Source organism: Ambystoma mexicanum, chromosome 2p (assembly GCF_040938575.1).
Source record: "Ambystoma mexicanum isolate Mex_15411 chromosome 2p, UKY_AmexF1_1, whole genome shotgun sequence".
NCBI classification, from domain to species: Eukaryota; Metazoa; Chordata; class Amphibia; order Caudata; family Ambystomatidae; genus Ambystoma; species Ambystoma mexicanum.
This window is the reverse complement of record NC_090923.1, coordinates 1,024,012,982-1,024,026,338: the sequence shown is the minus strand read 5'-3', so window position 1 is coordinate 1,024,026,338 and position 13,357 is coordinate 1,024,012,982. Positions and strand designations below refer to the sequence as shown.

Below are 13,357 nucleotides of genomic sequence, written 5' to 3'. Positions count from 1 at the left end.
TTTAATCAAGAAAGCTTGAGTGTAAGAGTTTACTTGGATACTTGTCACTGTTAAACTCTGTGTTACAACCCTACAGCTCACATTGGCCCTCTTGAGATAAGCCTGGCTCCTCAGTCACTCTACCAACTTGTGTAGTACATGCTTATACCAAAGGTTGGGTTAATTATTGCCAAGAGAACAAGGCTGGTGCAGTCTCCCACAGAGTACTGGATACAATCTTGGGAGGATAGCTTAGCGCCAACGTGCTCGCCTTGGAAGCAAGACGACACAGAGCAACACAGGTTCTATCCCTGGGTCTGCGCTTAGAAACCTCTGAGTATTAAGCGCGTTATAAATAACCAAATATCACATCCAACATCCATACAGGGTTAATCAAAATTGCCGCCTACATTGAGAATTTTGGAATGGGCCAAGTAGCGACTTTGTTGGCGACCTAACGGCCAAGCTAATAGCCACTGTGGTCAAGACCTTCAGAGCCTGGCATACCCATTTCCTTAAGAGTCTTATTATTTTGGCAGGAGATTTTAATGTAGACTGTGCTAAAAAAAATATCAATGCAAAGAAGAGTCCGGTAAGAATGGTCTGCTGGGGGCTAGGTCTAAGGAATGGAGGGGGGCATTGGCAGAGTTCAAGCTCACTCCTCTATTACTCATTGAAGAGAGAGCGCAGTACACTTGGTCTAATGGCCTTTACAGAAATCGCAGAAATTAATTTTTGCTAATGCCTGATTTACCAAATATAATCCAGAGTTTGAGATCAGGCCTACCTCGGCCAGCGACCATGCAGTGCTCTTTATAACTGTAAAGGGCCTCAACCAAAGCCTAGAGAAAGATTGGTTTGCAACCCCACGCAAATTCACAGGGAAATAGGCTGTGATGGGCTGTAGGTAGCATCCCAAAATGTAATTACTGGGAAATTGTGGTTTAAAGGAAGATGAAATCATGCGTCATTGCAACAGGTACCTAGGCATGCTGCAAGCTTCACTGGGACCCATGGACCCTGGGCACCTTTTTAAAAGGAACCACTTCTCCAACTCAGGTTGCTGTTATGATCTGGGAATAGCCAAAAAGAAGAGCGAGTAAAATGCGATAGTTCTCAGAATAAGGAGAAATGGTTGGCTAACCGGGAGAGAAAATCAGAAATTATAGCACAGACTAGGGTGAGGTATAAGAACTGGCTGATGGGCCATCGATTCAAGTGAATAATGCGGGCTGGAAATTCATAAGACATTCTTGACCTGCAAATGTGGGCATGGTGTGGGTGGTCTGGACAAGGAGATTGTAGGTACCACAGAGAGACAGTAGGGTCTTTTCAAAGGCAGAGTGTTTACGAGTGTGGACAAACCCAGCATGGCCTTGGAACCAAAGAGCATGGGTAACACACTGGTTAGTTGCCACATAATGGAGGCCGATCTGGTGACTAGTATAACCAAATCCAAGGCTTCTAGTGCCGCTGGCACTGATGTTCTCTGCAATATGGTTTTAAAGGGCGACCCGTCACTGTGGGCACCGCTTCTCCATCAATTATACCAGCAGATTTGTGAAACAGGGTGTATCCCTGATTCATGGGAAGACTCAATTCTTATTCCTGTTTTTAAGAAAGGGCCACATAACCAGACTTCCAATTATAGACTTCTAGCAATGCTGGATTGCAGCTCCAATATATTATTTATTATTGGAGCTACTATCCGTTTGGGTTGTGGAGAAGGATCTGTTAAACTACCAGCAGACGGGTTTCAGGAAAGGCTGTGCGACTACCCACTCAATCTGCACTCTCCTGACTCTGATTTCTGATACCCAGTGCTATCTGCAAAATCACGCAAAACAATGCGCTCCGGGCAGCACTGTCCATTCCAAAAAGAGAACACATCTCGCAAGCAAGGAGAGATGCCCACTGGCTACCTGTGAAGGAACGCATACTGTTCAAAGCCATGACCATCACACACAGATGCCTATCCCTGGATGCCCCACCCTATCTCGCAGAAAGAATCACACCGAAAGCCTCCATCAGACCCACCAGAGCTCACCGCACCAACATGATTGATGTCCCCACGTTTCAAAGATCCAGGGCGGGAGGAACCAGCTTCCAACACCTCGCACCAAAAAACTGGAACTCCCTACCTACCTCACTAAGGAACGAAAAATCATACCATACCTTCCGTAAAAACCTCAAAACCCTCCTATTCCGCTAAAGTCTGCCACATTCACTCTCATGCTTGCATTGTATCCACAGCATAGCATAACCTTTAAGCTCAATGTTTATTACCAATGTGAAATGTACTATGTAACTCGGTTACATCTGTAAACACATTCCTATGCTTGTGTTTATGACTAAGTCTGCTGTAACAGCGCCACGATGCCCCAGGGCAGTTCTGTGCGCTTTATAAATGCAAATAAATAAACAAATAAATAAAATCTGGGGATGACATTGTATTTATGTTTCGTTGATTTTTCGACCGCGTTTGAGAGCATATTGAGCCCAAAACGTTGCGTGATGTTGGACCCGTCACTTTTGTATTTTATCAGGATCCTAGACAGTGAAACCCAAGTTGGAGTCGGGCTATCTCAAGAAGGTGACCTGTCGGGATATTTTCCTACAAATCGAGGACTAAAGCAGGGCTTCCCACTAGCACCCTTACCTTTTTAATCTATATATCTGAGAGCTGCCACTAGTATTGAAGTCTGTGAATAATTACCTACCGCAGTATGGCTGGGAAGGCTTTCCTCTCTTGTCATATGCGGATGACACAGTGATTCTTGACCGTACTCGGATTGGACTCCAGCGCTCCCTACTGGTCATCCACCTTTATGCCAGCGACCTTATTCTAGGTCCTAATGCCGGTAAAACAAAAATAATGATATGCGGAAAGGGGGCCCATGGTACTCCATCATCTGACTGGTGGCTGGAGGGTGTCAAGTTGGAACAGATTCACAAATACAAATATCTGGGTATCTGGATCAGACTCATCATGTCATCGTCCTATTTGGTGAGTGGAATACCACATAAGGCGTGGCGTAAGTGGCTTCCACTTAGAAGTATTATTGACACGCTTGTTGGTTGTTCCATAGAGGCCAAAATTATAGCTTATAGGTCCTCAATTATTCCGGCGCTATTAAATGCCATGAAAGTGTTTTTCTGAATAGGGCGGTTGCCTGGAAGCTGAAGCTAGAGGGGAGAATTCTACGGTTGCTTTTGAACCTCCCTACCGTAGTACCTGTGTGTCAAGCTGAGATGTTCGTGAAGATTGCGTACCTGTTTTCCTTGATGTGGATCTTGTTGGGGCCGCCAGACTGCAGTCTTCTGATTGATGAGTGTGTGACTTGGGGAACCCGCCTCTCCACCACCCAAATGGCACAGGGTGGAGGATGGCAGACTCCCAACGCCACGGAAAGCACTCTCCCGATTAACGTGACGATGGGACTGTGCAAGCACAGACAGGAGAGGCAACGGTCAGTCTGAAGAGTTGAAACAAGGCGAGGTCCAAGTTGAAGGTCGATGCACCAAGCTGCAGGCTAACTTCGGATAGCTGGTATGAAGATGGAACACCAAGCACCAGGCGGAGTCAGACTGGAAAAAGGGGAACCAGATTGGGAACGAGCTAAAGGTCCCAGGGGAAATCAGAGGGGGACCCTTGAACCCGGGAGACGCAGGGCAAGAACAAGGAACCAAGGAACTGAAATTAGAACCAGAGGGACCCAAAAGACCTAGAGCTAACTGGACCCCCAAGCAGACAAAAGGGTAAGCAAGCAACAGGGCCCTAAGTAGAACAGGGTACCCAGGAAGGCTGAAGGCAGGGTAAGTAGGACAGGATACCCAGGCAGGCTGTAGGCAGGGCAAGTAGGACAGGATACCCAGGCAGGCTGTAGGCAGGGTAAGTAGGACAGGATACCCAGGCAGGCTGTAGGCAGGGCAAGTAGGACAGGATACCCAGGCAGGCAGTGGGCAGGGCAAGTAGGACAGGATACCCAGGCAGGCTGTATGCAGGGCAAGTAGGACAGGATACCCAGGCAGGGAAGGGTGTCCAGGCAGGCAGAGGACAAGGCAAGGTAACGGGAAGCTGGAATCACAGGAAACCAGGAGCGAGCAACACGAACGAAGCTTCCGCGTTGAGACGAGATTAGCTTCTGTTGCGGCTTCCTTTTATGGGCCGCCGGCGCCCGCGAGGCCTGAAACGCAAGCCGTTTCACCTCCGAGCGCCGGCGGACCCAAAACGAGGCTTGGAAGGCAAGCCCTTCCCGATGTACAGGCCCGATCTACGGCGCATGCGCGGAACCGAGACAGTGGTCTCCCGCGCATGCGCCGTAGCCCACCAACAGCGGTTCCTGAAGCTCTCCTCCTGGCGGCTCCCCAGACGCGAAAGCGCGGGTAGATCCGCCAGGAAGGAGAAGGGAGAGCGATCGCCCTGGACCTCGGTCTCCCCCGAAGTGGCGTGACACTGTGGAGGCGATTAGGCTAGAACTGGGCCTCCCTTCTTTAAGGTCATTATGGAAAATAGCAGAGTGCAAGTTCTGGGCCAAAATCTACTATGGGTGCATTGGAGTGCCCTCTTTGTTGGTCCAGACTATAATTCACACTGCCAGATTTTCTAAGTGTGTGGGTCTAGGAACCTAGAGAAAACTGTGAAGTCCTATTTAATTTACATAGGGGTGTCCAGGCTTCCCGAATCGCAGTTGGACTTTAATCTAGCCAAAATACAGGAGAAGTCTAGGTTCTATGATGCTGGACAGTTTTGGAAGTTTGTGTCATACTCGCACCAAGTGTTGTCGCTTGGTCGCCCTAAGACTTATTTGTTAAAATTACGCCTACCAGCCCTGACCAGATTCATCCTTTCTTTCTGTCCAATTACAGACTCTTCCAGTTTTAGAAAATACAGGGCCTTGGGTGGGCATCCTTTGTGGAGGTAGACTCCGTAGACTTTGTGATAAGCAGGTTGAAACCGCACAACATATTTTGACACAGTGTGAGGCACTTAGTACGATTTATGGCAAAGCGTATAGTAAATTTGCACTTGCCACTTCGGATCAATTCTGGAGCACTATTTTTTGGGCTGAGTCACTAGTGATGGCGGTGGCTGCTTTTCATATTCGGCAATTGGTAGCTAGTATCTCCCACTCCCATCATAGAATCAAGGTGATTTTTATTAATCTTAATGGGGGAACTATTTTATTTTATCTTGAATCAGAATGGATTTTAATTAATGGTTTTAGGAGATTGTATGTATTGTGCAACATTGTTTTTCTATTTTACTGTATTTTGAGTAAAGTGCAAAAGCTCACTATTGTAACTAAATGCACTTAATAATAAAAAATAAAAAAGTAATCCAGCTATTCAAACACAGTATCCAGAGAAAACATTCCAAAGATTCCAAGAAAAAGAAATCTGAAAATGTGAAGCAGCCCAAGTTCCCAAAAGTAATCCAGCGATCCAAACGGGATACAGAAAAAAACTTCCAAGAAAACCAATCGGAAAATATGAAAGTTCCAAAAAGTAATCTGGAAATAAATCCAGTGATCCAAAAACGGATTACCGAAAAAATATTCGGGAAAAAGTAAAGAATCCAGGAAAAAAAGTCATCCGAAAAAGAGAAAAAAAAAAGTTCCCCAAAAAAATCAAAGGACATGATGAATGGGAGAACGTCTTCACCTGGATCCTTCAATGGAAACACTGAAGAATGAAAATGGCAGGCGCGGGTTACCAGAAACAAAAACTAGTGCGAAAGCCTCCAGTGGACAAAAAAGGAACCACATTGGATTGAATTTGTTCAACGCCTCCAGAGGTGAAAATGGGCACTATAAGACATTTAAATAATAACTACATTAATAAAAGAACTATTACATTTTATACATATTTTAATGTATTATATATGATTAGATTGTCAATGAAATTATTTTTAAATATTAAAGTCTTTCAGTAAATATTCACCACTGTATTATGCATATTTATTCTTTATGGCAATATTATCACTGTTTACCATTTTTACTTACCAGTGACTTTGTTTGTTGCATCTCTTCCCTCCAACAATCTCCAACACAAGTACCTTACCTGCATCAAATACATTCTGGGGAGAAGCATTGGGACTTTTGGGCCCTAGACCCCCCCCTCTTCATAGGGGTTTGACTGCTGAAGCTAGGGAATATTTCTTGTAACTTGGTTCCACCTTACTGCATCACTTACCACCTCTTTTCTCGATTTAAGTAATTAAATGCATTTTAAGAACCTGTGGTGACTGTATATATGTTTATTGTTCAGTGTTATGCAATGGTATCATCTGCTGGTTTAATTTTCTAGTGTGTTTTAGAGGCCTTGAATGAATACTGTCTTTTTATACATACCTGTATAATTTTAATTTGTGTGTGCTTCACTGTGTGGACTTATTGTGGACCCCCGACCCCGCTTGCACTCTCCTGGGAATGGCCTTGAGTACTCTCCGTTGCTACGTTGATTGGGTTTTGGCTAACCTCTCAGAGTTCCCTGTTCACTATAAATCGGGTGGCCTCTTAAAATCTGTCCGGTCCAGATTCTAGAAATCCATCTTAAGTCACAGAAGGTGCAGGGTCCTGTGACTCATGATTAATCTCATTTTATGAAATTATATTTCGAATGGATTGTGTCCTCCCACGTATTCCTCATCTTAGATATCTTGTCTCCCAGCTTTGCTGCTTTGGAATTTTTTTTCACCAGAGGACGATGTGTTAGAGGCTGCGAGTCGTAGTCCCTCGAGGGCCGCGGTCAATCATTCGACATCATCCGCTGCATAAAGGGCTCAAGCAGCGCCCGTTACCTCAGTTCCGTTTTTTCGAGCAACTGCTTTGTGTCACGAACGGGCATCCATTTTCTTCTCGAAGATGTCCTCATCATCTACTCCCACCACACCCAAGACAGGTTTAAAAAAATGTCAGAAGTGTGGTAAGAAAATGTCAATAACCGACCCCATCGGAATTGCCTCTGGTGTCTCAGTCCAGACCATCGGGTTGACGAGTGAGGTTCCTGTCAGGCCATGTCCAATAATGCTCTTAGGGAACAGAGAGGTAAGCTGGCGGTGGGGGAGGAAACTTATAAGTCTTCTAAAAGACAAAAAGATTTGGACGAATCTAGTTGAAAATCTAAGTGTCGAAACAAAGTGGCTTCGACACCCTCGATTGTATCGAAGCCTCCTTCAACAGTATCGAAGCCTCCTTCGAAAACGTCGAAGACAGCGTCTTCTTTATCAACGCCTTCGACATCTTTATCGAGGAATTCTTTAATCCCGATACCCAAACACCATTGCCCATGCCTAAGTCGATACTACCCTCTTTACCTGAAAAAGCTTTCCTTCCTCAACCCAGACAGGAATTTTTCAGATCCATGTCATCCATTTTTGAAGAACACTCGTCTGAAGAGGATGTTACTTCAGCTGGAGTTAGGTTTGGAGCCAGAGTGGTCCCTGAAGAGCTAGTGGATCCGAATTCCAAGATAACAGATCATTGACTGTCTCTAAAATGCCAGTGGCCTAGACACTTCTCCTGAAGTAGAATTTGAGTGACCAGACCCTACAGATCATGCTGATCCTAGTTATAGAAATCTCATGGGAAGGGTCATTGATTTTATGGGTTGGAAGGCAGCTTCGCCAAATTTCGACCAGGATGACATGACGGACATCCTGAGTGAAGGTCCTCTAAAAGATCCTGTTCTTCCATTCCATAAAACACTTCAGAAGAGGGTGATGGTAAATTGGAATACTCCTGGTCCGGTTCCAGTAGTAAACAAGAAATTTGTACCAAAATACAGGCCATCTTTATCAGATCCGGAATACCTCTCTAAACATCCCTGAAAGTCTAGTGGTACAAGCTGCAACCTCCACTAGGCAATCAGCTTACCCATCAATACCACCGGACAGGGATGATAAAAAAAAGTTGATGCTTGGGGCAGGAAAGTTTTTTCTTCGGGCAGCATGGCCCTTAAATCGACTAATGTAACTTGTACTTGAGCAAGGTTTACATATACCCTGTGGGACTGCATGACATCAGCGCCTGAACGCATCCCGGAAGGTGAGGAACCAGATGGTTTCCTGGCGATAGTAAAAGATGGTAAAGAGGCTATGGAGGAATGCCTTCAGTCAGGATTGGACACTGCTGATAGTATAAGCAGGTCGATTGCATCTAGCATGGTCCTTCGCAGATTTGCATGGCTGAGGAAATCTGGCTTTGCACCTGATGTGCAGTCTAGATTACTCAATATGCCCTTTGACGGCTTGAGGTTGTTTGGCAGCAAGGCGGACGAGAGCTTGAAGAAGCTGCAGACCTCAAAAGCGGCAGCAAAATCACTTAGCGCCGCTATAAGACAGCCTCAACAACACTCTTACGCAGGCTCATCTTCCTGGAGGAGTTGCCCCTTTCGTTTCTACTCTTTTGGAAAAGGGAGGGGGCAGGCCAGTCAAAGAGGCCAACGGAGAAAACCTTTTCGTGGTGGAAAAGGGCGAGGTGCTAGATCAGTCCCAGCAGTGGTACTACCTCCTCAGCCACTGCTGCAGCTGCTGCAAAGCCTTTTTGAGGTCTTCACCGACAAGACCCCGGTGAGAGGCAGAATCACTCGGTATCTGGATGAATGGCGGGGTATTACGTCAGATGCATGGGCACTAGAGATAGTGACCCATGGCTACTGCCTTCCTTTTCTTCAAAGACCTCAAAATCATCCACCAGGAGCCAACTCCATGCAGTAGAACATATACATGTAGCGGAAAGGAACAGGGGTTGGTACTCCCCTTATTTTCTCATACCCAAAAAGGACGGAGGATTGAGACCCATCTTGGACTTAAGAAATTTGAACTAATTCCTCAGGAAGGACACGTTCAAGATGGTGACCCTTTCTCAGATCCTTCAGGCTCTTCGGCTTCAGGACTGGCTGGTTTCATTGGACCTTCAGGATGCTTACTTTCATGTACCAATCCATCTCAAGCACAGAAAGTACCTGAGGTTCGCAATTGGTGGTTCTCATTATCAGTTTCAGGTTCTACCATTTGGGCTGACCTCCGCCTGAGGGTTTCCACCACACTGATGGCGGTGGTGGCAGCGAGTATCCGGAGGAGGGGGATTCACATCTACGTATCTGGACGATTGGCTAATCAGGGCAAGTTCACCCGAATGAGCCCAGGAACATCTGGCATTGACCTGCCACTTCTTACACAGACTGGGCTTCTCCCTCAATTACAAGAAGTCACAAATGATTCCAAGCCAAAGACTCCAATTCATCTCAGCAGTCCTGGATACCTGCTCAGGGAAAGCCTCGCCTCCTGAGGAGAGAGCCCACCACATTCTGAAGATAAACTTTCAAAATGCCCAACATGTACCAGCATTTGACTTTCTAAGGTTGCTAGGCCTCATGGCATCCTGCATTTTTCTGGTGCCAGAGGCCAGATTGAGGATGAGAATCCCCTCAATGGGCCCTCAGGACTCGATGTCCGAATTTTCGGGGGAGATGTCAGATTCCGGCCAAAGGGACTCAAGATCTCCAATGGTGGGCTTGCAAGGAAAATATCCTCAAGGGGGAACCTTTTTGGCAACCATGGCCAGAGATAACGGTAGTGACAAACACCTCACTCGCGGGATGGGGATCCCACACCAACGATCTGACAATCAGCGGTCATCGGTCTCCATCAGAGTCCAAACTACACATCAACCTTTTGGACCTGAGGCCAATGAGACTAGCACTGAAGGCCTTTCTGCTCGCTGTACAGGGAAAGAATGTCCCGATAATGACGGACAACACAGTGGCCATGTACTACCTCAACAAGAGAAGAGGCGTAGCCACTGTGCAGATAGGCAATGCAGCTCTGGTTCTGGGCAATGAAAGAAGGAATCTCTCTATCGACAGTTAACCTAGCCGGAGAGCTGAACACAGCGGTGGATGCTCTGAGAAGGCAGCGCACAGTCTCCCACGAATGGGAGCTAGCTCAGAAAGTCCTTCAAGGGATCTTTGCCCTTTGGGGAACCCCTCAAGTGGATCTGTTTGCGACCGGTGGCAACCGGAAGTGCGAACTGTACTGCTCAAGGGAATTTCCTCCAAGAGGAGCTCTAGGAGACGCGTTCCTGGTGCACTGGGTTTTTCCACTCCTCTACACATTTCCTCCAGTCACCGTGATTCCTCAGGCAATCAGGAGGTTGGGAAAGTTAAGGAAAACCATGATCGTAATTGCCCCGGATTGGGTCAGGAGGACGTGGTACCCGGACCTTCTGGACATGTCCATCTGCCCTCCAATACGTCTTCCAAAAGAGAGGATCTTCTCTCGCAAGAGGAAGGTCGGATTCTTCATCCAGAGGTCAAGACACTCAGTCTTCAAGCATGGTTTCTGAGAGGCTAAGATATAAGGATTGGGACCTCCCGGATGATGTAATGGAGTTTTTGCTTTCGGCCAGAAGGCCAGCAACAAAATCCATGTACCGGTGTCGTTGGAACAAGTTCTGGTGCAGGGATAGGAATGTGGATCCATTTTTATGTAATACTCCAACAGTACTTTCTTTCCTTTTACACTTGGCCAATTTGGGGCTCTAAGTTGGCACTATAGAAGGATATCTGGCAGTGCTATCCATCTTGAAGCGTTCGTCGGGAGAGGTGTGCTATTTTAAAATGCCCTTAGTCATTCAATTCTTGAAAGGGCTAACAAATGTGTACCCTCCGACACCTTGTCAGGTGCCCATCTGGGATTTGAATTTAGTGTTAACATTTCTCTTGTGTGCCCCTTTCGAACCTTTACCTTCTGGCCCATTAAGACTTCTCACTCTTAAAATAATTTTGTTGGTGGCTATAACATCAGCCCGCAGGGTAAGTGAGTTGCAGGCACTTTCTTGTAAGCCTCCTCCCACCATTTTCCATAGAGACAAAGTTATTCTAAAAGTCAAACCATCTTTCTTGCCTAAAATAATCTGATTTCCATCTGTCACAGAAAATTACCTTACCTTCTTTTTATCCTCCACCTCATGCTAGTAAGGAAGAGGAAAGGCTGCATAGACTGGACCCAAAAAGGGCACTCAGTTTCTACATTTCCAGATCGGCAAATCTTAGACAATGTGACCAACTATTTGTTGGGTATACTGGACACAAATTGGGACTTGGATTGTCTAAACAAACCCTATGCAGATGGATCACAGCTCTTCAGGGGGGTGTCCCGGTGCAGGATATTTGTGCTGCGGCCACCTGGTCGTCAATGCACACCTTTGTGAAGCACTACTGCTTGGACTCTACTTCATATCAAGCTGCCCTTCATTCATTCCATAATTAAATTTTCTGGTACTCCCGCCTCCAAGTTATTACTGCTTTGGGAGCCTATCCAAGATGAGGAATACGTGGGAGGACACAATCCAAATCGAAGAACAAGTTACTTACCAACTGTAATGTTCTTCTGATTGGATGTTCCTCCCTCGAGGGACTACGACTCCACGGCCTCGAACACAGCACCCTCTTGTGAAAAAACATGTCCGAAGCAGGAAAGCTGGGAGACAAGATAGCTAAGATGAGGAATACGTGGGAGGAACATCCAATCGAAAGAATGTTACAATTGGTAAGTAACTTGTTCTTTTCACTTGACAGTTTCATTCTATGCCTTATTCAGCTCATTCTTTAAAACACGTATTTGGTTTGAGAGTAGAATGTTCATTTTTCTTTCTATAGTATGTAGAATTCAGTTAGTAATAAGTAGGTTGTTTTTTGGTTGTCAAACTGTATTTTAGTGTAAGATTTATGCATATTTTATTATGTCACAAGTATCTCAATATTTACTAAATTGATTTCCGTATATATCATTTTCAGTATTAATCCTATTATTTTCAGTTGTTAGCACAATCAACTCAGAATATGAAAGTGGTCTCACTTGCTAGAATATTTATTCATTATGTATATTTTTGATGTTTCCTTGATATGCTAATTTCATCCTATTAAATTTAAAAGTGCTGTAAAATATATATGCTTCATTCTTCATTATATCATATATAAATTTGAGTATACTTTTTTTTAACAGATGTCTTGAAAATGCTGATTTATGTTACCAACTGTCCCTCATAGAAAATCTGAGTCTCTGAATTTTAACATGTTCTCTAATTATGTTTGCCTAGATAGTTCAGCAACTTGTACTTGAGTTGAACAAAAATGGGGCTGAAATTTAGGCACGTGCAGTCTGTCTCTAGTTGGCTAACATTGTATCTTTTTTGTCATTGTCTTTTAGGATGAAACGCGCCAGCTCCTTGAACTTTCTGAACAAGAGCGCAGAAGAATGTGTACAGGTGGGTAGTTTAGTGGTTGAAGGATAGGGGTAGTAAGTTATTTTGCTTTGTTCTTGCCCACAGGCATTAGCACACTTGTATCAAAGCAGGTCATAGAAGCTGTAGATTGTGACATGCATCTGGAGAATGAGGAATACTTAAGCAGACTGTCCTGTATCGAGCCACCATAGATTCTGGCTTCTGCATTGCAAGCAGACACAGAAAGGGATTAAATACCTGCGTCATAACAATGCACAAATTCTGTGGCTCGCCTTTCAAAGGCCATCATTGGACATTCAGCATACAGACATTTTGATGAAGTGCAGTGAGCTCTATTGTATCTGATCTTATATGCAGGATAATCCAGAAGTGTGACATAAACAAAACTTGGGGGGCGGAGGGGTGTTTTACGACCCAAAAACAGCCGTCCCAGCCCATTGTAATCTTTCGCTTTTGTTTCTCTGGTTGAGTCTCCCTCTTCAACTTTTCAGGAGATTGTTGCCTGCTGTCTTATTACTGAATGAGTATTGCCATGGGCAAGGGGCATTCTTGTGATTGCTTTTATTTTCGGTAAGGGTATACACAATTCAATGGGGTGGTTTTCCTCTTCCCACTGGTTTGGGGTGGGGTCAGGGGGAGTAGCACACAAGGGGTTCCCAGGTTGTGTAAGCTTGTTAAGGAAAGGAGGGGGAAATGGTGGATGAGTAATTGGACAACATGGGGTCTAGAGATTTTGAATTTCCTCCAAAGGTGGGGTGGGCCTTCAGGGGGTGCAAACTTGAGCATGATGCTGACCTTCTCCATTGCATCGCATGGTAAAGGAGTGAGTTTGGGGTCCCTAAATGTGAAGGTCTCAACTCCTCGCAGAAGCGATCGATGGTTGTCCGTGAATTCCAGCAGTCAGGGGTTGAGATCTTGTTCATAAATGAAACAAAATGTGGGAGGGAAATATACGCTTCTGTGCAGGAATCTGGGATCGGTCCACTAGTCCTCTAGCCTGGTGAAAAAAGCAGGAGTAGTGATAGTAATTCGGTTTGAGGGTTCAAAAGGTCAAAAAGGGAATGAAGGGACATTTATCGGCAATCGAAGGATTGGCGACCTGGCAGTAACATTGTGTGCACTGTACG

General features: G+C 45.3%; 1 protein-coding gene across 1 annotated transcript in view; it reads left to right on the top strand.

Moving 5' to 3' along the window:
• The window catches only part of KLC2 (kinesin light chain 2), an 854,727-nt gene that overhangs the window by 818,600 nt on the left and 22,770 nt on the right, over positions 1-13,357 (top strand). The window contains exon 15 of the mRNA XM_069644886.1: positions 12,194-12,251. Within this exon, the coding sequence (XP_069500987.1) occupies positions 12,194-12,251 (58 nt within the window). The remainder of the gene's footprint in view (positions 1-12,193; positions 12,252-13,357) is intronic.